Below are 23,723 nucleotides of genomic sequence, written 5' to 3'. Positions count from 1 at the left end.
ACTGAGAATGAACTCCATTAGCTGGATTTTTATGCTTTATTTTTATATATAAATACATTTTAATATATGACATTAACTGTAATTTACCACAGGCAGACATGGGTAGCAGTTCTGTCAAATCCAGCTAAAACATTAAGAGACGATAAATGGAACACTTTGGTCAGCTTTCACAGGGGTAGAGGTACTGTGCCACTTAGCTGAAGCTTAAACACTTCACAGTAGGGCTAAGAAATTTAAATTCACTTCTAGGAAGGATTCCTGCATTTTCCCTTTAGACTTAATAAATGAAAGTTCCATAGGAGGGCGCCAGAAAAAGAAGTTGAAGAGATTTCTTTTACTAGTGATGGTTTTATTATTGTATTTTACACTGCATATGAACAAGTCATTTCAGACCCTTCAGAAAAGCTGAAGTGAGACACTTTTTAAAAATGCCATAGAGTTACTAGGGAGTAGTAAAAATAAATTACAGCATTGCAAAAATGCATTTCACTTTTCCATAGAAGCTCTACTACTCCATTCTATACACTTTACATGTTTTACAATAGACTTGGAAAAATAAATTCACATGAACTAGGCAACACAACATACTAACCAAAGGCACTGCCGACAGTATTTTGCGCTTAAGGAAGGGGCCAGTACTTCTATCCTAGACACAGCTCAACTGACCGTTGAGAATTTGAGTTTCAAGGCCTACCAATTCCTCAAATGCCCCGTATCTTGAAAAACCAAAAGAAAGTACCCTCCCCTTTGCAGGAGGTTTTCAGCAGCATTCACGGTAATTGCATAAGAAGCCATGCCTTCTACAAAATGTCAAAGACATGCTGGGTTCCAGGAGCGGGGAGGGAGACAGTCACCGAAACTCTCGTAGAAAACAACACCAACAAAAAAAGGAATCTTTACAACTTTTAACCAGAAAAATAAGGGATTTAAAAACAAGCATCTGGATTTTACTCAGAACCAATGGCAGTTTTTACAGTGTTCTTTCTCTTGCCTGAACAGAAGTATTTATACAGTGCTTTCAAGACTCAAAGCACTAGATAAATGTTATTTAAATTACTTCACAAGTGCATAGTGAAGTAACAAGTATTCTTGTAAATGAACAAACAGCCCCAGAGCATGAAAACTGCTGCTCTATTTGGGCCGCTGCCATGTTGTTAAGGGTCGTTGGGTGTAGAGTACAGTACAGCTGGGAGGCCCGTCCCGCACCGCCTGCCAGCGGCCACAGCCCTGGCAGCAACCCCTTTACACTACCGACTAAAACATGAGCTGGAACTAAGCTTGCAGAAAGTGGCGTTGATACAAACCGAGGGGCTTTAAGTGATGCAGTCGCTCTTACGGTTTATAAACAAACATACTCAAGTATAAATCTGGGGGGGGGAACCACGCAGTCGCCTTCAAGAGAGAAACAAGACAGGTCCTTGTCCCGCTACAGACGCACGCAGCCTCCTCACAACAGTACTTTAGGTAAACGGGGGCAGGACTGACAAGGCCTCTTGACAAAAGCCCCTTCCAACTTGCTCCTTAGCCCAAATGCAAAGTTTTCACGCTTAAGGAAAAAAAAAAAAAGGCACTGAGGTAAATTTTGGACTCTTCGGCGTTGTCTCCGTGCTAACTGTTACCCGGTGACCTGCTGCCTCCCTTCCCGCTTGGCGCAGGTGGGGTCACAGCAGTCTGCAGCGAGCTCAAAGGGACGCTCGTTCATCAAGTCAATAATAAACCCTTCCACACGCTCTGGCTGAATCCGGCTACCGTTAACGTTCCGCTTTCTCCTTACGCTTTGTTGCGCTGTCCTGTGTAAACAGAGGGAAGACCGAACCTGGCTGCGTGCAGCGTGCTCGGTACGAAGCACCGAGAGTAAACGTGGGGACCATCCTCTCTCAGCTGGGCATCCCTGGAGCCTTCCTTGCCCTTCAGCCATCGCTGCGCGGCCTCAGCAAGATCAGGGTCGCTGGTTAGAGTTATGGCAGTAACTGATGCTCCAGCTCAAGGATTTTGTTTGAAGGACGTGCGGAGCGTGCATCAGAGACCCTGGGAGCCCTGAGAGAGGGAGAGAGAGATTTACTCTCCTCTCCTAGCTCCACATAGAGAGCAAAACCTCGTAACCTTCCTGGGCACGCAGGCAGAGCACCGATTGCGAGTGGGGAGGGAAGGAGACCACGACCCGTACGGAGTGGCACAGGGAGGGAGAGGATGGCACGTCACGGGAGGGAGAGCGGTGCAAGGAGGGTTAGCGGGAGGAAGCACGGCACGAGAGAGGGGTGGGAGGGAAGCATCCGAGCCCAACGGTTCCCTTACCCTTCCTGCTGCTAAGGCGACCCCAGGGGCAGCCTGTGCTCTTGGCGCTACATCCACCCCCCGGCCCCGCTCGGAGCGCTCTCCCTCGGTGCCAGACCTGTTCGTAGCTCAAAAGCGGTTTGATTTGTGAAAGGGGGTTTTGAGCTTTGTTGGCTATGTATTGCTAAACATTCAGTATCGAACCGTCGGCCCATGCCTCAACCATCATCTTTACACTTTTCAAGCAGAATTTGTTAAAACATAGGTCCCTACCGAGTAGAAAGCTGGTAAAACACTGGGTAGCTTAGCTAACCGTCAGGGGTATTTGCTTTAATTCACATCTGTTTCCAAAACTGGAAGTTAATTAGAATCAAAATGGATGACTTTTCCTGGAATTAATACTACCAAGTTTCAGTAACACTTACTAACAGACTGTTTGGGTGTCGCAGCTGCCTCGGTGTCATAACTTGACATTTCCCTGGCCATCTTAGCCCTGAACAAGGCCGTCTGGCACTGGATGCAGCTGCAACGCCCACGTGGTTTGGTGCAACAACCTCCTCCGCTTTATCTGCTGCTTCCTGCGCTCTACTTACGAAATGAGGACTCGGCCACGTGGGCACACGCAGCGAGCCGCAGCACCTCCGAACAAGAACGAGCAAGCTGCTGAGAGGAGTGTGAACAGCAAGCGTTCCCCTGCTCAAACATGAGCCAGTAGATGTTCCTGTTGGGTTTGACGCGGAGCATTTTCCACGAAGCTTCTCCATCTGATGGCATGGCTGAAAAGCGAACCAGCGGCTGTGTTTGGTGTGCTGACGGCCGCAGTTTTAAAACAGGCTTCCCATTCTTTCACTGACCCTGGTCCTGGGATAAGAGGTTTCAGAAGAAGAAAATGCCGTATGTTCATTTTATGGGTGCTGTGAGCCGGTCCTTAATGGAAGGATGAAGAGGGAGAGTGACCAATATAAGGTGTCCTGAGAAGTGTCTTTTCATTTTAAAAATAATATCTAGCTTAGTCTGATGCCCAGTGCCCCCTGAGGAGTTATCCAGGCTTGCCTCTGGCCTCTTTCAAGGTCTGCTGCAGTCTCTGTTTAAACTTCTCGTACTTCCTTTGCACTTGCTGGATTTTGTCCTTTTCTTCTTTGTCCAGTATCATCAAGAAGTTCTGTAGCTCTGGGATGGAGAATGCGTCCCACTGCAGAAACAGCAGAAACAGAGGGAAAGTAAGCACACACCAGTCACCTTATTGCTGTTGTGGGTTCCCCCCCACCCCGAATCTGTGAAGAGGAACAATAAAAGACATTTAAACACATATCTGATCTCCAGGTAGCTTAATCTCACAGCGTCATGTTGTGAGAGAGATGGGATAACGGGCTACAGTATAAAGGACTATCCCAGTCCTCAGCCCCTGAGATGGCAGATTTAATAGAAATTATCTTTACTCAGGTGAATCGAAGCTCCCACTGCAAGAGGTGACACGGCTCCCTAAGGAACTGAAATATATATGGAAATGTTTGACATAGCATTCAGCCGCACTTCTCGTTACGAAGGGGGAGCGAGGTCCCAGCAGCAGCCAGTTCTCTTTATTTTACTGCAAAGCTATCAAAACTGTTTGAGCTTCAGCAAAGCTCTTGGCACGGGGTGCCAGCAGGCTGGCTGCTCCGGCTGCCACCTACAGCAGCGTCGGGCTGGCAGCGCGGAACCGGCAGGCCACGGGCTGACGACTGCGATCACTTAATAAATATTACTTTACATCTGCTCAGCACTGCCGCGGGAAGCCGGCATTCCTGCGGCGTCCTCACCAACCGCAGCCCAGCTCCTCCGGCGGCACGGCGCGTCCTGAACCACCCCGCGGCGCGGAGCCGCTGCCGGCACGGGAGGCAGAATCCCGCCGGATGCGGCGGCCCCCAGCCTTTGCCTTCGTCGTGGCGGGGAACAAGATTGCGACCAAAAACTGACTGCGACTTTACTACCCGAGTCTCCCTGGCTTCTACTTAAATTAGTGGATTACTTATAAGAGTGTTGAGCTAATCTAATTATTGAGGGTTAACTCTGGGATGGCGTTGCTTGGTTCTGTAAACAGATCATGGTTTGGCCATCAAAACCGGCCTCAGCATTTTCACAGCTCAAGTTTAAATTTTTTAAAAATCAACATACTTGAGGAGCAAAAAATGATTTTTTGTTTTGTTTTGTTGAAAAGCAAGGTACAAGCAGCCCATTGAGCTGACAATTTAAGTTTGGAGAAAAGCTGGTATCACACTTCATATGGTAAACCCGGCCCCATCGGAGGGAAGCAGCCTTGCTTGCGCGGCGCCGCTTCAGCCCGTGCCACCTCTCCCACACACCTCCCAGCTCTGCAACGCTGCCACGTGCTCCGCAACGCTGTTACCGTTCACGTACAAACCAAGGGAAAGAGTCACCGACCTACCTCAACCTCCCCTGTTTCGTTTTCCTTCAGCACAAAACTGAGCACATCTGTGTCGGGGCCCGCCAGCAGCCGGAGGTACAGGGGGTACTCGGTGAGAGGGAGCTTCTGGAAGAGCACTGCAAGGGGAGAGCAGAGATCCGCAGTCAGCCCAAGGCTGCCAGGGCAGAGGAAAGCTCAGGAGGTCAACTGGAGCACATAAAAGTGGTTCATGCTGCTCAGGATCGTGGTGGAAGTAGCTGAGTCTCTGTCAGAGACCATAACAATCTCTGTTCGGTCTTAGGTGACTTCAGCCCCTTTCTGAAAACTAGTAATTCTCCGTTAACTTAAGCTGCATCACCTCTTGTGGAGGTCAGGCCATTTATTCACCTGAAATTCAGACATCGCCTGCCTGCCACACCACCAAGTGCTAGATGAATACTTTGGGTATGTTTCTGCAACACAAAATTGTAAGCCAAACTGATCAGCCGCAGGAAAGCTGGCGAGTCCGAGGGCACCAACTCACCTTGCCCATCCTTCCGCATCTCCTTGAAAAGTGCAAACTTCTGAGGATTATCCACCACCATGAATTTCTTCAGGAGCCCCTGGATCACCTCGCTCACCGTGGTCGTGCTGCTGATGTGGAGCTGCTTGATGGCATCCAGCGGCAAGTAGAACGAGGTTCTCTTGTCCGTCATATCGGCCAGGTTCACCTCCTTGAGGGCATCGTAGATGGACTGCGGCCGGATCCCCGCCGGCACCGTCACCGGGCGGCAGAGCTTCAAATGCACTTTAATGAAACCCGTGTATGTCCCATCGTCGTTCTAAAGCAAAGGAGAGGGGTTCAGGCTCCAGGGAGCCTTTCCAGTCCTTCCCCCCGCTGCGAGGGGCTTTCTGGTCTACAGTGCTGCAGCCTGCAGGGGGACTGCAGGACTTTCCACCCCTTGGTACGGCTAGAAGTTTGAGGGTTTCTTATTAATCACGTAAAAAGTAACCTGTAATTACGGGTTAGTCCCTACTGATTTTCTCCTGTTCCTTCCACTCAGTAATGACTCATCCCTTCCTCGCGTCTGTGCGATCTTGTCTTGTTTAAAACCAACTGCTACAAGTCAGCTATGGAAACCATGACACGTTATTTGTAGTTGCACTTAAGTGAGAATTTGAAGCCTCTGGGAAGGTCTCTACCCCTCATGTTCAGCAGGATCTCCCAACCGTATTCCCCACATTTTATTACCTGCTTACGGGATTCTCACATCTCCATGTAATAAATCATCATTCAGGATCGGCCTGTCTCACAATGGGTCCCTTACCCTACCCTCAGCTCTGCCAAAATGCAAAAATCAAGAGAAAAGCCTGGCTCCACGCAATCCATCCGTGGGTGCCAGCCAGGAGCAAGCCAAGGGATCCACCGCAGGGGCCAGGAGCGCTGGCCTGTGGTCCCACCGAGGGGCCACCACCAGCGGCTGAGCCCAGTCGAGTCCCAGGGCTGTACCAAGTCTCAAGATTGTATTTTCACTAAGCTTCAAGAAAAGTAACTCAAGACTAAACACTTGGGTCCCAAATGACTCCTGTAAGTCAAGGGCTGATAAAAATCAATGGGCGAGACATTCCGGCAGAAATTACTGTGCAGCCTTCACAAAGCAAATTGTTGTAAGATCTACCATTTTAAATAAACTTCAGGTTTATTTTCAGATGTTAGCAAGCACCAGGGAGTTACACAGCTGCTGTTCTCCAAGTTCTACAATTTAATTATCTCACTCTTTAAGAAGCTTTTCCCCGCTCTGCGTAAGATCCTGTGAAGTTTGTACCTTTGCAGTACTCCAGTTTGTAAAAGAGGCGATCTCCTTGTCCTCTCACCACATATCATCAAGGCTTTACTTACAGGTGGTGATAAGCAAGTTTGCAATCAAAGCTTCGAAATATAAGCCACCCACTGTGGTTCTTAGACTCTGCTTAAGCAAGCCTGGCAGTGGAGAGGAGAAAAGCATCTCTTTCTAGAAAGGCTTTGTGTTTCTAAATACACTGTGTTTCTAAATCCACTTTGCGACAGCTGCTGAGCTGCAGTGCCGCAGCCCAGGCGTTACCGTGACTCATCCCCGCCAGCACAACGTGGGCTCATCTATTTGTGGCAAGTCATTCGCAGCACCGGCTGGCCAGAGATTACTGTGCCAGTGCTCCCAGTGGAGAGGGGACGGAGGCAGGGAAGGGTTCTCTCGAGTGCCGGTGACTAACGCTAAGGAAACCCAAGCAGGAGAAAAAGCGGATCGGGTAAGGAAGACAAGAACATCTCAACAGCCACAAGCCCTCCTGCCTCGGAGATGCCTTCCTACAGCCCGGCTCCGTTCACAGCCCAGAGAAACCAGCGTCGGCCTTCCTGCGTATTGCCCGAACGGCGCCCAGTACGTACCAGCTTCATCAACAGGCAGTTTGTCACTTTTGCGTTGTATTTTTCGATTTTCTCTTTGATCTCCTGGATGGTCGGAGGCTCGGGTTTTTCTTCTTCGACTGTTTGCGTTACATTCTGAAACCAGAAGAGACAGGCTTTAGCTGTTTTATCTGTTGGGTACCACCGCATCTGTTCAGCTCTGCTTTTGCTTGGGACACGCAGGAACAGAGAGGCTGTGCGGATCCCGAGCTCCCGCCAGCAGCGCTGGCGCAGGCGGAGATGGGCCCTACGGCCAAGAGGCTGAATGTGCAGGACGCCACGTCCCTGCCCCAAGCCACCTCTGTACACCAGTAACAGGCAGCGGAGGGTAACACAAAACCCACCGGTTACTGGGACACTGAGGCACAGAGCAGTAAAGACATCCCCATACAAAGCTGGGCAAAGAAGCCAGCCTCTAAAACCCGCTTTCAAAAAAAGCCACCCGCACCTGCTGAGCGTTTCTTTGCTTCTTGCAATGCAGTCGGGGGGAAAAAAAAAAAAAAAAAAAAAATCACATCCTATTTCCAGTATTCATGTCTCTGCCTACCAAAGCCAAGCACCCCCTTAAAAACCTGGGGTGCTCCTCAACCAGCTCCCAGCCCATTTACCCAGGCAGAACCTGAAGTTGAATCTCTGCTGGTTCGCTCCTCCTTAGCTTTGGAAATTATAGCTCAGAGAAGTAAAATCACACAAGCAGCAAGCCGGCTGCATGACTAATAAATCAGTCACTGCGATCCCAGTCAACGCATCCCACCCCGTGTCGGAAACCGTTCAGCGTCTGCCCACGCGCGGGCTCGCCGGGAGGACGACGGCTGCTGCTGCTCGCCCAGGTTTTGGGAAATTTCTTCTTAGGAGGCAAAAGGACAGATTTGGCGCGTAGGTGGGCTTTACCTGCAGGTCACACGTGGAAATGTCGCTAATGAATAATGGGAAAACACGATCCCATCGCGGAGAGGCGGCTCACAGGAGCTTCCCAAATGCAACCCAGGGCTTAGAGCATTTAACCAGAAAAGTAATGAATGGGTTTGGACAAAGTGCCGGAGCGGCAGGACAGGCTGAGCCGACTCGGGACGGGGGGCAGAGTCCAGGCCAGGAGGATGCTGCCATGGGGTCGGAGCGGCTGCAAGACCTGCGCTAGAGGGGAGCAGGACCACGGTGCCCACTATAGGCCATCTGAAAGGGGAAAAGTAAGGTGCTTTCTGCAGAAGAGGGCCAGAGCATGCATCTCTGGGGTACGCCAGGGGAAAACATGCAAACCACCACCGAGCCCTGCCTGCCCCTCCTCCCGCCTGGCCCCAGGGAGGCGTCTCTGGCTACGCAGCCTCCCCACTCCCAGCCTCGAAGGCAGGCAAGCAAGGCTCACGGGATGCTGGCCACCTTTCTCCAGGGACACGCAAGACACAGAGAGAGCAAGAACAGTGCCAGGGGAGCCAGGAGGGAGGCTCTGACAAGGTACCTTGCAGTTGCAGATGGTTTTCTGCAGAGACGAAGGTTTGTAGCAGCCTCGAGCGAGCGCCTGAGCCACGCTCCCACCTCCCATCTGCCCGAGTACCATGGCACAGGCTGCGAAGGCCCACGGACACCCTGGAAACGCAATGTCAGGATGCGATCCTCCACCATCGCGCCCAGCGTGACGGCAGAGCCCGGGCACACTCAGGCGCTGCGGGAACACAAGAACCAGTGAGCTCTTTTCCGAAAACCTGCTGGAAGGCAGGAAAGGATGCGCCAGCATATAGGGCAGGGATTTTGTGTGTTCCCACCCTAAGAGTTCAAGTGCAGCCTCGGCAGCTGCAGAGCCCCTCGAGGCTCTCAGAGCTGGCGCTTTGCCTGCACCACGCAGGGAGAGTAAGGAGGGGAGGGAAACCCAGAGCACAAAGCTAAAGCTACCGAGCCACGGCCAGGCAGGCAGCAAGCGCTGCTGGGGACACCCCCCCTGTGTCCCATCTCCATCCCCTGGCACTGCGACACCAAGGCCAAAGCACGTACTCAGGACAACAGCACCCGCTCACCTTCAGCCCCCATCTGGAGCAGTCTTTTGCAGAGTTAATGGCTCCTGTAATAGTGAGATGGAAGCAAGGACTTGTGTGACCCTGAAGTGAATTCAAATTCACAAGTGAACTAAGAAAAAAATCTATTAAAAAAAATGAAATACAGGGAGCTAAACTAACCCAGGAGTTCCCTGGCTGCACGGTAAAGCCCAGCAGCCACCTTTGGGTCTCCTCATGGGAAATAACCTGCTGCAAGGACAGGACTGCGCCGACTGCACCAGGGGTCTGCGGGCCGCTCGCGAGGACACAGGGCTGAGCAGCGTTCCCTGCGAGGTACCGCAGCTGAACTCCTGCCCCGAGCACGTCTCCAGCCCGGGGATGCTGATCACGTCAAACCATGGCGCCAGATGCAAACCAGCAGCAAGAATTACAGCCTGCAGCAATAGGTGCTGTGCATTTCTTCGCACGATTGCTGGAGCTCTTCACCGGCTCCTTCAGCCACTTGCCTCGCCGGCAGCGGGACACAGGGCCAACAGCAGCATTCAAGAAGCCTCGATGACTTCATTGCCACAAGACCATTGGAAATTCCCTACATGAGGCTCATCTTGTGCTTCAAGGTTTGACGCCACTTTAGCCTGGGTTACCCAAAGCCCTTCAGCAGAGGGGCTTTCCAGCCAGCCAGGAGAGCAGGTCTCCTCTAAAGCGCAGCCTTCAGCATCCCAAAATCCAGACCTGCTGCAAACAAGCCCGCATGTGTCTTGGACTATGCTCAGCAGGCCGTATTTCACAGCGCAGCGCTCTGCTGCCTTTCCATAACTCACCACCTTCCCCGGAGACAGGCTGTGAATACATTTCACCAGCGCTGCCTGAAACTGCAAGCAGCGCTCCCATATTTTATGTGGGCTTGCTCAGAATTTAGCATTAGCAGAGAGCAGAAAGCGTGAAGGGATGTGCTATCAAGGCCGGTACAGAACGAAAACTGGAAAAAAAGGCAACTTTGGGAGCAAAGCCCATCTCTGCCCAGGCAGCCCCCCGGCACACGAGACCAGGATGCAGCAAGCTCTAAATAAGCCAGTATTGCCCCGGCTACCCCTGGTATTTCTTTTAGGAAATTCTGTTTTCAGAATCAAGCACAGGACAAACTGAAATCCTGGCTACAGTCCTGGGAGTTGGAGAGCCCCAAATTCATTCAAGCAATTCCCAAGTGAGAGTTCACAATTTCTGCTTGAGACAGGCAAACAGCACCAGACCTCTCAAAACGCAGATCTGGAGCAGCGACCCAGTGGAGGAACACTGACATGGTATTACAGTCTCCTTGTTCAGCGCCTTAAAAAAATAAAAGCAAAGCTTTCCTGGGGTATTTAACATTGCACATAAACATCAACTTATAATGGCCATTTCAACTCCACAATTTGTCAGAGTCCTCAGGCACATGCTTCACTACGATCTATTGACTGCAATTGGTCTTACATGGCCGCACACAGGTGCTGGGCTGGTGTGGGAGTCTTTGAAAATAATGCCTGGGGTAGACATTTTCAAAAGTAGCGCTGGGGGGGGGGGGGGGGGGGAAGAAAGAAAACCAACAAAAAACTTCAAGTTAGTGAAAGATGTGCACTTAGAAACCCTCTGCTTCCTCACAGCACCCATTTCACAGCGCTGGAGATGGGCACGGCCGTGCTGCCACCCACCGGGGCCGGCCCCCACCCCAGTCACCCAGCCAGCGAGCGCCAGGAGACCCCGGGACCGTCCCCTCCTGCACGCAAAGAGGCTGGTAGCTGCACGGCACAGCTGCGGCGCTAAGGCATGCTGTGCACGGATGCTACGCTTCATCCGTGGCACAAACGCAACCCGGTGCAGAGCAGCATCCATCCAGACACACACGGCAAAAGCAAACAGAGCGGCTCAGCCTGTCCCTGTCACTGCAATTTGCTTCTCTCCAGCGGGGCAAAATCCCTCCCCTCTTGTGATGTTTCCAGCTGAAGAAAACAGCGTGTGCCAGCAATTAAGAGCTTTCTGAGCAGCTCGCGTGCTGATGCCGCCCGGTTTCCATGGAGGACGCACGGTGCACCCAGGACCACAGCAGCCTGGAGCGGTGCCGGTCCCCGGGGTTTCGCAGCAGGCACACGGCAGACGCTAATTGCTTCATGCTCCAGGGAACCTAAATCACTCGCAGCAGGAGGAGCGGGAAGCCTGGCTTGGGAACACGGTGCTGGTGGCACCACGTCACAGGTCTCGCACCGCGTCCCCACACAACTCCATCAACAAACTCCTGCCCAGCCTCCAGCACCCTGCCTTCCCCCACCCGCGTGTCCGCACGGATCGGCCGTGCCTGCTGCTGTCTCGGCTTGCTCAGCCCCCCGACTCCCCCAGCACACCCCGATCCTCGCAAAACGCTCGTACTCCTCCAGTCGGGCACAGGGTCAGCTGCAGAGCTCTGCTGAGCAGCCTCCCCAGCGCTCCGACGGCAGCGTGACCCTGCTGAGGCACCCAAAGCTGCCCTGCTGCTGCTGGCAGAGATCAAACCTTGCTCCCAGGAGCTGGAATCAGACAGCGGGTGGGATGCGCTGCTCTGGCAGGAGGGCAGTTTTGCCTCTCTTGCCTGCTGCTCCTGCCCCGGCAGCGCTGGGGAAGGCAGGAGCCAGCTCACCTCCCACCTGCACGAAGGTTTTCCCCGAATCGCTGCCTTCCTCTGCCCATCCTGCAGCTTCTTGATGCTCAAACCCTGGTCCGGGAAAACACATAGGAAAGAAATGCTGCCCGTAATTTATTTATTTCCCACGTCTATTTGTTTTGCCTAACCCAAACGTAAGCCAAAGCATCCACAGACCCCAGGATCCCACCGCACACAGGAGCATACCAGTACCTGCACCCGCTGCTCAGCCAGCGTGGCCCAGCCCCAAGAGCAGCACAGCACCTCCGCCATGCCGAGCCTTCGTCTGCGGCTGGAGGAGTGAACACCCTGATGTCAGGATTGCCGCAAGCAAACGGGACTCCAACCCTTGGCCGTCAAAACTCTGACAACTTACGTGATCGTGCGGCCACAGCTACGGGTAACAGGTTGTTCTCTCCCCTTCCACAAGCAATTGTAATTGAAAAAGAAACCCTGCATTATGGCAATTTGACAAATACAGGTTTTAATGGTCATATTATGTTCTCTTAGGGTTATTTTATAAGCCATCTTGCACCTGGTGTGGAATTAATTTGCTTTTATTAAGCTCCCAGTGTCAGTGACAGATGGTTTAACTGTTTCCATTGCAGCACAATTTAAGGTGTGCAGAGAGCAACCAACCTGCACTGGAAAACAAAACCAGCGACCTTGCACAGGGCTCCCAGCTCTGCCAGCAGCTGCAACACGGCCATGGATTTAAAGATGCGTCTCCAAAACAGCAGGTTGTGGGTATGGCATAAAGCTGCATGGGACTCCCAAGCCCCTCAGCCCTTACACATCAGTCGTGGTGCAAAAACCAAACCAGAAGTTACCACTTCCCCAGTGCTAACATCTCAGTGGGCCTGAAACGCAGCTAGGCCAGTTCTTACAGCAGCTTTGATTTTAAAAGGAAAACTGCAACGTTATGAGAGTCAGCTGGACCAATACTGCAACAAAACACTGCCAGCATTGCAAAAAAGCTCATCACTTCCACCCCAGGGGCAGCACGGGAGCAATCCTACCGCACCAGCCTCCGCCAGCTCACCTTCCTCCTAAATCCTCAGACTCAAGGGAGAGAAAGTTTTACTAATCTCTTTCTATGCAGCAAACCCAGCACGGGGCTGACGAGCACAGCACACAGGACAGCGCCCAGATAAAACCCAAGGGACACGCTCCACCCATGGCCGAGCGGCGAGGCCGCTGGAGCAGAGCTAACGCACACCCAGGCTGGCTCTCCCGTGGGACCCAGTGCGGTGCCGTCCCGGCTCCGGCAGCTATTTAGGGCTGGGGGAGCCACCGTAAAGGGCACTGGGGCTCCAAGGGCTCACCCCTTCACCTCTTCTTGCTGCTCATAGCAGTGACGCTCAGGCAGAGCTGTGCTGCAAGCCGCCAGCAGCGGCAACCACGCCATCCCCAACCCCCTGCACGCCCCACGGTCGGAGGCTCTGCTTTTTTGTTTCACAGACCCAAACCCGCCTGCGAGCAGGACCCGAACCGGCCCAGCAGCACCAGCACCACGGCGGGGGGAGCCCTGGGAAGGGCGGCCACAACCTGGAAAGAGAAGGGCTGCTCCTTCCGTCATGTACGATTAGATCAGCTATTTCGTGCTCTTCACAAATCTACCCGGACCTCCGGTTTTGCAAAGTTTCTGGTGCAGAATATGCAATTCTGGCTGAAGGAAGAAAAACAGAAGCTATTAACCATAAACCGTTGCCACATTTCCTGTTGTACCGGGACAGGATGAAACAAGCTGTTAACAAAACAGCTCGGTACCTCTGCCTGCGCCTGAACCCTGGCAGTCGCTGCTGGACCCACGGCTCTCCTGGCTGGACACCGGGAAAGAGCCACGTCAGCCCCCCTCGGGGATGGCCTGGCCAAGTGGCAGCACACCACGAGGGCTGCGTGCCAGCCTGCAAAACCAGCACGTTCCCATCGCCTCCAGCCCTCCACCCTCACGTGCAACTGGAAGGAAAGCGATGGCGAGACTGGAGGTGCCAGGGTGCTTCCACTCCCACCCTGTTAAAAACCTGATGCAGAACATTGCATGGCTATGGATGCCAGAGTTTAACGACCGCTGTCAGCTTGCTGGCATCATTTAAATTCAGCAGGCGAGGGGTTTACAATCCCCTACAAAACTGCCATAAAGTAACTTGCAGTCGTGGCCTGCAGCAAGACGTAGGCACCCATGGGCTCACAGAGAGGTGAACCTGCCCGTGTCCTCCCCCTGCCCAGCGCAGCCTGCTGCAAACGGGCTCCCCTTCCGTAACCTACATTATTTCTCAATTATAAGAAACACCAATTGTAAGAAAGGGCTTGAGCCTCATCTGGCACTGGGGCTAATGCTCAGCAGGATAAAAGCTGCCCAGAACAAGTGCCCTGGGAAGAGGCAGGCGGCCACAACACACAAAGCCCTTGGCCCGGGGCTGGGGCAGCCGCGGCCCCGGCGCGTTAGCCACACCGGCCTCCTCTTTGCAATCTACCACTCATCTAATGAGCCGTGAGCTTGCGACAGGCTATTATGGGGGAGGCAGAACACCCATGGGCGATCATGATTATGGTGACATACTCTCAAAAGAGCGATTCTAAGCCAAGAACGGCAACAACGAAGCCTCCGTGACAGATTTTTCTATTTATCGGTTTGCAAGGATGCCAGGAGAGACACACTTCATGTCCAGCTGAAGAGCATCCTTCCTACAGCCTCTCACCTTGCAGAAGTCAACCCCCAACTTTTAAAAACCTTTTTAAAGCAAGCAAAGGCAGCAGCTCTGCACCATGCCGGACCTCTCTGCTGGGAATAACAGCTCTTGGCAGGACCCGGGAGCTTTCCGATGCTGCTGCAGCAGTGCAGAGGGGATGGTGCCCTCTCCCATGGCTCCCCGTCCCACCACAGCCCCAGTCGGCACCAAGGAACCGGCACACGGTTACGGCTTGGAGGCACAGCTCAGGAGGTGGAAGACAGGCAGCTTTGCTAGCCATAAAACCAGACATGGAAAGGCACCGTAGGTAGAAAGGCTGAGCGTGCACTTCCGCAGGACACTCCTTGGAGCACGGGCCGCCTCCCCGCGGCCACAAGCCAGCCTCAGAGACACTCTCCCTGCCCCCTCGCTCCCAGCCAAGTTTCCTCACCAGCTATTTAGTTAATGAATTTGAAAAGCAGAACGGTAGAGATAGATTTGGCCCAACATCACCACATTCTTGGCAACGACCGTCTTATCGAGAGGCAGGAGTGGCCAAGTCCTCCCTGGTGTGCTCGGGCACAGGTCCATCACCATTTACATCAGGAACGCTGTGACAATTTGCATTCCCAAAAATGCAGCCCAAGCTCTCCCTTTGGCTCCCATGTTCAGACTGCAAGAGTATTTCGAAGACTTCTTCTAAAGGGATTTTACGCCTCAGGGCATCAATCCTCAATTCTTCCGCTAATTAAGGAAAGATTTGCCTTAAAACATCAGAAAACAAAGCCCGGAGAAGCGTGTCTGAGCGCTGCTGGCCAGGGAGCTGTGGTTCAGAGGAGCATCATGAACTCACGCCATGCAACCACCATCACACCGCAGCACGGAAGACTGGCGAGAAATGTGAACACTTCAAATTTGAGCCAGAAACATGAGAACCGGCAGCTCAGAACTGTAAATCCAGCTGCAGCAGGGAGCGGTGACGGCTGGGGGGCAGTGGGGCCAGGGCAGCACCGCACAGCCCGATCAGAGTCACCGGAGAGCTGGGACACCTCTGCTCTTGCACAGCTCTCCATCCCTGCCAAACACCCGATGCCTCCCCCTTCACCGCACGCTCCCATGGTTCACAGCACTATATGGGGAAAGGATCGACTGCTCGAGCATGGACGGGCAGCAGGAAGAATGATACAACAGATTTGGAAAAAAAAAATAAAAATACATATTTCAGTCCCTGTGAGAAGTTCAAATGAGATGCTGTGGTTTACTTTGGGGTTCAGAGGAAAAGGCAAAAGATAGGAGAGCAGTGCATCTCTAGAGAAGGGGAGAGGGACCGTTGCTGCATTTCAGAGAGGTTAAAGGCAAGTGAAGACAGGCTTGGTGTTTTGATTGCCATGGAGATTTCACTTAGAAACCGTTTTTCCTGCCACATCCCCGCTCAGCAGCAAGAACTGAGCAGGTCCTCCCAGGGAGCTCCATCTCAGGGGGGTCTGGGCTGGACGAGACCCCATGGGCGCCTGCCCACGCTACCGTCTGTGTGCAGAGACCAGCCTGGCGAGACCCCGGCCCGGATCAGGGAGGCTGGGTGGATCAGAGAGATCCACTGATCCTCAGGAGCAGACATCTGGGAACTGATCGCAGCCTCGCAGGGCCAGGAGGAGCCCCTTGCCCCCAGGAGAGGTGCCCCAGGGCCACTCCTGCACCCCAAGCTGCGCCAGACCCCCTGCAGACCTGCCTCCCCTCTGGAAATCACGCCGTGCTCCGACAGTCCTTTGGAGGGCAGAGACAAGGGGCCAAGGACAGGACCCTGCGCTGGTCCCTCGGCTCCGGCTCCTTCTGCATTGCACCACGGGCTGCACCAGGCAGAGCGATGCCCACTTCGCCCACCCAGCACCGGCAACAAACGCCTGCTGGTTACCTGCAACCCACGAACCAGCACAGATGCTGCACCAATGGCCGGCCAATTCTGGGACTATGGGGTTTCTCCAAGGCTGGGCAGGATCTTGGAGATCACCTCATCCAGCCCCTGCTTGGGTTTCAAGCACCTCCAGGGATGTAGCCCCCATTGCAGGCACCACCGCACACTGAAGAGAGGGAGAAAACAGACACAGGGCCAAAACCACCTCTGCTCTGTCCTCTGGCTCTTGCCCAAGATCTCGTAACTCCCCGCTGGCCGCCCGCTCCAGAGCCCCCTCCCGCACAGCGCACCCCCCGCAGTGGTCTCTGCTCTCAGCCCTGGTAGCACAGCAACACCGCCCGCGCATCCCACCACAAACACCTCTGCGATGGCTCTGCTGAAGAAGAGGGAAGCTGTGAAGGCTTCTACCTGCTGGGTTACCCCAGCTCACATCACTCAGGGAGCCCTAACTCGGAACTGGACCCATCACCCCCACCCCTGGATCCTGGCGCAGGTGAAACTGCATTCTGTCCCTCTTCTGTTTTCTGTTCTTGGTCAGAAACTTGCCCCTTCCTCCTCTAAGCCAGCTCTCCCGGCAGCCACTGATGCAGGACTCAAAGAGCAATTTTGCAGAGTTTTAAGCAATCACACTTGAGGCAGAAGCCACTGAAGCCATTCAGCTGAAGAGTCATGAAAATGCCAAGGAATAGATCTCCAGGGATGAGGTCACATCCAGGATCTAAACCAGTTCTCTGATAATGAAGAGTGATTGTGCTGATGGTTCTGAAAATAAAAAGGAATTACAAAATTCCTAGAAAGAGGCTCTGCAGACTAATAGTTATTTCAATCAGAAAAATCGTTTCTCTAATCATAGTGATCAAATTCCACTCTTTATTTTTTTAAATGGTGGGAGGCCTGTCTGTCTCCTCCTACCCCACATACAGCACATTTCCTCTGCAGAGATTGCTTCCTAGGTCTTTTAAGACCTGCCTCCCTATCTCATCCGTACTTAGCTTATTCCTGCCCAGCGCAGGCCATGCCCACGGGCTGGCGGCTGCCGCAGTGCTGGCCACACCGTGCGTCCTGGGCTCGGGAATCATTCTTGGGCATCTAAGGACAAACGTTGCTGTTCCCAAGCACGCCCAGCAGGTTAGCTCACTTTTGGGTCCAAGCTGATGTTTTCTGCCCATGGCCAGGAGCAGGTACCGTACTTGGTGGTGAAAAGCACTGCTGCTGCCACACACAGCTCTTGCAGTGGTGGAAATGTTCCACGTTCAACAACATCGCTCAAGAGAACTAAGATGCCAAGTGAAAAAGGGGGACAGGGAGTGAAGCAGAATCCAAGGGAGATGTCCACCTTGGGCTGCGCCTGGCCCCTGTCCCTCTGCTTTGCTGGCTGCTCCCCAGGCGCACGCTCTCCTTGCTGCCCTCCACCCGCCGTCCTGCCCGGCCTCCCCAGACCACCACCACCTCCTCCTCCTCCTCCCCCTGACCATGGTCCAGGGCCAGTTCCATCCAGAGCTGAGGTCCAGCCTCATGCTTCTGCAGGACCTGCACCACCAACAACCCCCAGCATGCCATGAACCCCCCAAAACCTTCTTCCACCAAAGCCTGAGGATGGTTTCCACCTCCAGCCAGCCAAACGTGAGGACCCACCTCCGCACACAGACCCCTTAGGCAACATCATTTGCTTGAGCAGCAAATTTTGTGTGTGGTTTTTCATGCACAGGAACCATTTCCTCCCCGTAACACCAAACCCCCGAAAGGCTCCATCTTCTCCAGCAGCCGCGAGGTCTGCCGCCCACGCCAGCCGCATCCAGGCGAGGAGCCGGGCGAAAAGGGGCTGCAGCAGCCCCCGACCCCTCTGCGAGGGAGAGTTCCCGAGCACGAACGCAATCAGGCTGATTTTGAAAGGTAGCCGAGGATCTGCAGTGCCCTGGCTCAAAAAGAGCAGCGTTAAAGCGGCGCAGGGTGCAGCGCCTAGTGCACTAACACCCTGATCTTTTACATCTCCTACACAAATGAATCATCAAATGACATTTAAAAACCAGCAGTACGTGTCGGTTAATCATAGCGAGAGGGAGCTGCTGGCTAACAGTGAATACCCCATGTTAAACCCGAGGGAGCATTTCTTCAAAGAAATTAAAATAAAATTACCCGTTGATTTAAACTCTCCCCCAGATCAAGCCCCCCCAGGGAGAACAGCCCAGGTCGCCGGGAGAGCCCTCCCAACTCCACGCTGCAGAAAGCCGAACCCCCAAGCACTTGCTGAGGATTGCAGCCCAACAGCCCCAGGCGTGCAAATACAGCAGAGCCCAAACAGGAGCACGCTGGTGCTGATGGTTTAGAGGGGAATTTCTAAGTGAAAAAGCTGCTCCCCGGGCCAGATCTCATCTCTCGACGCTGCAGGGCTCTTGTTCCTGAGCAAAACCCCCACTTCCGCAGCAGCGCCTTCTCGCCTTCTCCTTTTGTGCTCAGTTCTGGTTGGGGCCCTAAAGTTTATGATGGGAATGTTTTTTTTTTTTTTTTAAATAAACACTTTAAAACATGAAGCAACCTTGTCAGTGTTACTGATACAGAAATCTCATCCTGAGGTGAAACGCTGCCCAGCCAAGCGCTCTCTCCTTCTCCAAGGCAGGTACACATGCACCCAAGAGCCCGGAAAAGGACCAGATTCATCACTGTGTTAATAAGTTTGCAGATTAATTTAGTTGTGTAACTTTCCCATCTCCCTATGCACCCCACAGGTGCAATTTTCACCAGTGGTGCATATTTCACAAAGCCAAACCACAGGTCCCTGGCCGGGAGCCTGACCCGTGGATGACAGCTGGCAGGGTTGCTGCCGGCCCCCCTAAAGCTGAAAAACCACATTTGGAGTCAGCCCCTCCACCGTGGATCCCCCGGGAAGGGGCCGAGCCGGCACGCAGAAGGTTGAGACATGGCTGAGAAAAATCTGCAGCAGCGCAGACCCCCTGCACAGGAGCGGGGAGCTTGCAAGAGGCAGATAGAGCCCTCTTCCCTGCCAGCAGCTCTGCCCTGACTCCAGCTGCAAGCTAATTTTGGCAGCACCTGCAGCCAAACGTGCAGGAACACCGACGTCTCCCCTCGCCAGCAACCCCCCCCACCTCCCACCCAGCACAGCCCTTCTCACTAGTTTTTAAGCTGTTACCTTGGCAGGGACCTTGTTCGGCGTGCTCCGGAAGAAAGAGGTTTTTGCTGTGAAAAAGCAATCCTCAAGGTCTTCATCCAAGCTACAGTACCCGCTGCTCATGCTGCTGCCGATGGTCATCGAAACCCAGCAGAGGCGAGAGGCCGAGCGCGCACAGGGCTCGCCGGTGGGCTCGGGGGGCCGGTGACCATCGGCGGTCCCCGCTCCGGCTCCCGCACCAGCAGCGAGCCCGCTCTCACATCCTCAGCTCGCCGGCGCTTATCTGCAATAGCTCCTTCTGCTCATCCTCCAGAGCCAGCGGAGCTATTTCTCTTTAACAGGCAGCCGTGCCGGGTAACCCTTCCCTCTCCTCCTCCACCCGCCTCCCTGCGCAGCAGCGCTGGGGCAGCATGGAAGGGGCAGAGCCGTGAGTTTGCTCCCGCTCTTGGCACCCGGGTTCGCTCACCGCCCGCGGTCTGGTCCCCCGGGCGCCCGTGCAGCATCGCCTCCCCTTCCTGCGCTCGCCTCGCACCGCGCAGCCCTGCCACTTCCTCTTGCAAAATTTCTCACCCCGCTGCACGCCGGGGCCGAGGCGCTGGGCTTGGCCCTGGGCACTGCCCGGCCCCCGGGTAACCCCGGCACCTCCTTTGCTACCCAAAATATCTCGCCATGGCAGGCTGGCTTCTTGCTGCTTCCCTGTTAGCGCATCCTCGAGAGCTGCGCTGCATCTGCTGTCTTCGGGAAGCGAGCCCAGGCTGGACCGAGCCTGACCGAAGGCTGCTTGCAGAAACACGCTGCCCAAAGGTGGTGGGGAAGGGGGGAGGCTGGCGAGGACATGGCCTCGGACCCTCCTCGGGGGTGCCCGGAGCCCCTGGCCATCGCACTCCGGGAGGCAGTGGGAGCCTCTCTGCTCCGCAGCTAATTTTAGAGCGGCAGGAGCGATTTCAGCAGCACTGGCTCCCGGCTGAGGCAGCTTCGATTGCAGCCCAGGAAAAAGCTGTTCAGCTCCTCATTCCTGTTTGCAAGAAGGACTCGCTCCAGACCGATTAAAATGCTGTGATGGCCTTGGAAAGAGCCTCAGAGCGACAGCATCATCCCTGTTCCCCTCTCCCCCTTGTAGCCCCGTGGAAACCCAGCCCGGCACAGACCCCTCCCCAGATCTGCCTCCTCTGTCCCCCTCTCCCCTGGCCCCTCCAGAGCCACCAGCATCCTGCTAACACCCTGCATTTTACCCAGCAGCGTTTAAAGCAGCTGTGACCTTCCTCCTTGTTGAAGATCACAGGTATTTCTGGAGAGCCGGGCAGGGGAAGGGCTCTGCTCCCCACAGGCTATCATCCTCCCTCGGCAGGGACTCCTGCGAGGGGCCGTGCATCCACGGGGATGCAGCACATCCCGGCACGGGCTCTCCCCACCCACCTGGAAAGCAGTGTGCACTCAGGAGCAAGTTGAGGGGACTACAGAAAAGCCTGACACACCGTGCTAAAAAGGACTCTGCTTAGGCAAAGGGGTATTAATACACATGCTAACAATCCTCCGACATATTTTGGTAAAGAAAGAGGGAACAAGGCCCGAGAGTATTGTGCCACTGAATAAATCCATCCTACACCCACATTTCAAATACTTCGCCCAAGACCCAGCCAGCTCATCTAAGAAAGAATAAAGAATGGCAAGAGGTACTGCGAAGGGCAGGGTAGGCTAGAGGTACAGGAAGGTTTCCATGCCTGGGGCCAGCCTGGATCTGGAAAGGAAGGACTGGAGAGAACCTAGATGTGATGGAGAGCTACAAAATCACGGCAGATGTTTACATGAAGAGTGCAGTAAGTTTAACACCAAAAGGAGGAGTGCTTTTCAAGGCCATGCACGATCAGATTTGCAGAACTCGTCACTAGGTGCTCTGATGGTGGAGGCACAAAGTCAGACTCATCAGAAAGAGCTCGCTGATCATTATTAAAAATGACGGGTCAGATGCAAGCCCAAGGAGTGCCCACGGCACTGCTCACAGGGAGGCCGCAGCAGCAGCACACCATCCTCGCCCTGATGTTTCTGGTCTCTCCTTCAACATCCACCAGCCGAGCAGAGAGAAGGCACCACCGCGCGCTGATGGCTGTTCTTACGTTAATTCCTTCAGGTCCTTTTCACGGCACGGCTCTCACCATCGCCAAGTGCTATTTTTACGCCAGGCCAGTGAGCGCGGGGAGCTGGCAGGCAGCAGCCTTGGCTCTGCTCCCCAGCTTGACTATCTGCAGTAGGACCATTAGCAAACCCCTCCTGTAAACCGGGGCTATCACTCGCTCCTTCAGGTCACGGAGCCCTTGGGGACCAGCTGAAGCAGCCCTACCATCTTCACACAAGCTACCATCCACACATGAAAACCTCTTCCCCTCTTGATAGGTTGCAGATGGTGTTTCGTACCCTTCCATCCGTATCTGTTGGTTGAAGGACTTAAATTGCTCCAAGCCTTTGATAGCTCTGTACCCCACAGCCAGCAGCGTCCCGTGAATACAAAATGGGATGTCAATGGAAAGACGAGCAGGCGGACGCAGCACCTGCATCTCAAAGAGGAAGGCAAGAATCCAAATGGCATATTTACAAAGCAACTTGTAACAGTGCAAATAAATAAGCTATCCTCTTAGCAGCACGCGTACTTCTGCAGCGGCACAAACCTCCTCAGCTTCACAAAGCTATATTTAGAAGAGAAAGAGGCTTAAATCAAGCACGTGCAACAGGAGCAGAAAGTGAGCGTGGGGCCGATGAATGGCACAGGCATCGAGCCTTCACCGAAGCCTCAGCCCTGGGCGTTTCACAGTGGAAAGAGGGTGCAGCCAGCTTTGCAGTGCCCCGTGCGAAGCTGAATGCACTCGCACTGCTTTGCTCCACAGGCTTCTCCAAGGAGCCCTCGCTTTCCATTGTGGTCCACCTGCTCGGGAGATAAGCTCCGTAAAAAAAACAACCAAGCAAAAAAAACCCAAGTAATTTTGACCCATCGGTTCAGCAGCAGCTCCAGTTAAAGGTGACTGGCACAACAGCCCCCAGAGAACCCAGCCACCAGTGCCCTGCACCAGCTCCCCGGCGGGCAGTGCACAACCAGCTCTGCCCACACCAGGGGCCAAACTCCTGCTGCTGCCGAGACCAGCGGAGGCTTTTGCCAGCTTCAGCGGAGTCCGGATTTCACCCAGGGAGGCTAATCTGGGACCCAAACGTAATGCACTCTTAAGTACTCTGCTGGATCAAAGCCGAAATTATTAATGCCTGGTATTACATGGTAACAGTACTTAACTATGTGATATTAAAGTAGCTATTTCTCTGATGCTTCTAGTTTGCTTACATTTGATAATACTATTTAATGACTTCCAACTATGCCAGCTATTAATTTAAGTTTCTTGTGTTTCAGTGTGCAATCCCCTCCCCCCCCGGCCCAGTGCATCCAGGCACCCTGTGAGTCTCTTTCTGGACTACTGACGCTGTTTTCCCTCCATCCTCCTTCTTTCAAGCAGCAAAACCCTCTTGGCCAACAGAAACACACCAGGAACGCGGCTGTGTACTCAGCTTTATGGGCTCAGATCAAGTAAACCTGAGGATGATTTTTCCCTGACGATCCATTACCCACAAACGAGACGGGAGCTTTATTGCAGCGATTTCCCCTCGTTCGCCCTCAAACCAGCCCACGCAGCTCCCGGCCCCCCCGGCCTTGCAGCTTTTCCCAGTACAGGTAACGAGACTCCAGACAGGGCTTTGCTGAGCAGAGGGTTCAGAGGTGTGATCCCCAACCAGGACCTCGGGATGGGTTTATGGATTTCTGTTTGCTGCTGTAATTGGGGAGACTTTTCTTTCCTTGGCACAAAACGCCTCCCCCTCCCGGGGATCACACCAGAGACACGTCAGAGTGATGAATTGCCACAAAGCGCAGGCTCCGTGTTTATTATTAGGACCATCAATAACCCCCGGCTGCTGTTATCACCCTGAAGAAGACACAAGCCTTTCTAGTTTTTCTAAAAAAATCAAGCTTTTCTCATGCTGCTGGGGGAAGGCCATGCAAACACACACATATCTGGCTTCACACCCTTATTCAAATACCTCAAGGCTCAGTGAAGAATCCATTCAGAGTCCCTTTATAATGCATAACTCGTAAGATAAATCTCATCTAACTTCAGGTTCCCTCCTGACCATTTCCTTCTGAGCAGCAATCGCCCAGCCACGTGCCGGCACGGCCGTGCTCTGCAGACCTTGCACAGCACAGAGCAGTCGCCAGCCAAGCCCCGCCGCTGGCTCCTCAC

The 23,723-nt window shown here is 53.7% G+C and overlaps 1 protein-coding gene across 1 annotated transcript; it reads right to left on the bottom strand.

Annotated features, from left to right (window-relative positions):
• Positions 1 to 451: 451 nt before the first annotated feature.
• Positions 452 to 19,928, bottom strand: RASSF5 (Ras association domain family member 5). The gene is made up of 5 exons (XM_082330112.1): positions 19,471 to 19,928; positions 7,083 to 7,196; positions 5,202 to 5,499; positions 4,700 to 4,815; positions 452 to 3,466 (listed from the first exon to the last, which is right to left on the bottom strand). The coding sequence occupies exons 1-5, from the start codon at positions 19,588 to 19,590 to the stop codon at positions 3,314 to 3,316; spliced, it is 801 nt and encodes a 266-aa protein (XP_082186238.1). The 5' UTR covers positions 19,591 to 19,928; the 3' UTR covers positions 452 to 3,313.
• Between the last annotated feature and the right edge of the window lie 3,795 nt (positions 19,929 to 23,723).

The sequence above is a fragment of the Platalea leucorodia genome (genome assembly GCF_965183815.1).
Source record: "Platalea leucorodia genome assembly, chromosome: 19".
NCBI lineage: Eukaryota > Metazoa > Chordata > Aves > Pelecaniformes > Threskiornithidae > Platalea > Platalea leucorodia.
This window is presented reverse-complemented; position numbering and strand designations above follow the sequence as displayed.

Bases quoted from the DNA above. Each gene is read 5' to 3' on its own strand.
- RASSF5 (XM_082330112.1), bottom strand. From the start codon at position 19,590: ATGACCATCGGCAGCAGCATGAGCAGCGGGTACTGTAGCTTGGATGAA. The intron at 7,197-19,470 runs GTAACAGCTTAA...TTCTGGTTTCAG, and splicing joins CGAACAAGGTCCCTGCCAAG to AATGTAACGCAAACAGTCGA. The intron at 5,500-7,082 runs GTACGTACTGGG...CCTTTGCTTTAG, and splicing joins ACTGCCTGTTGATGAAGCTG to AACGACGATGGGACATACAC.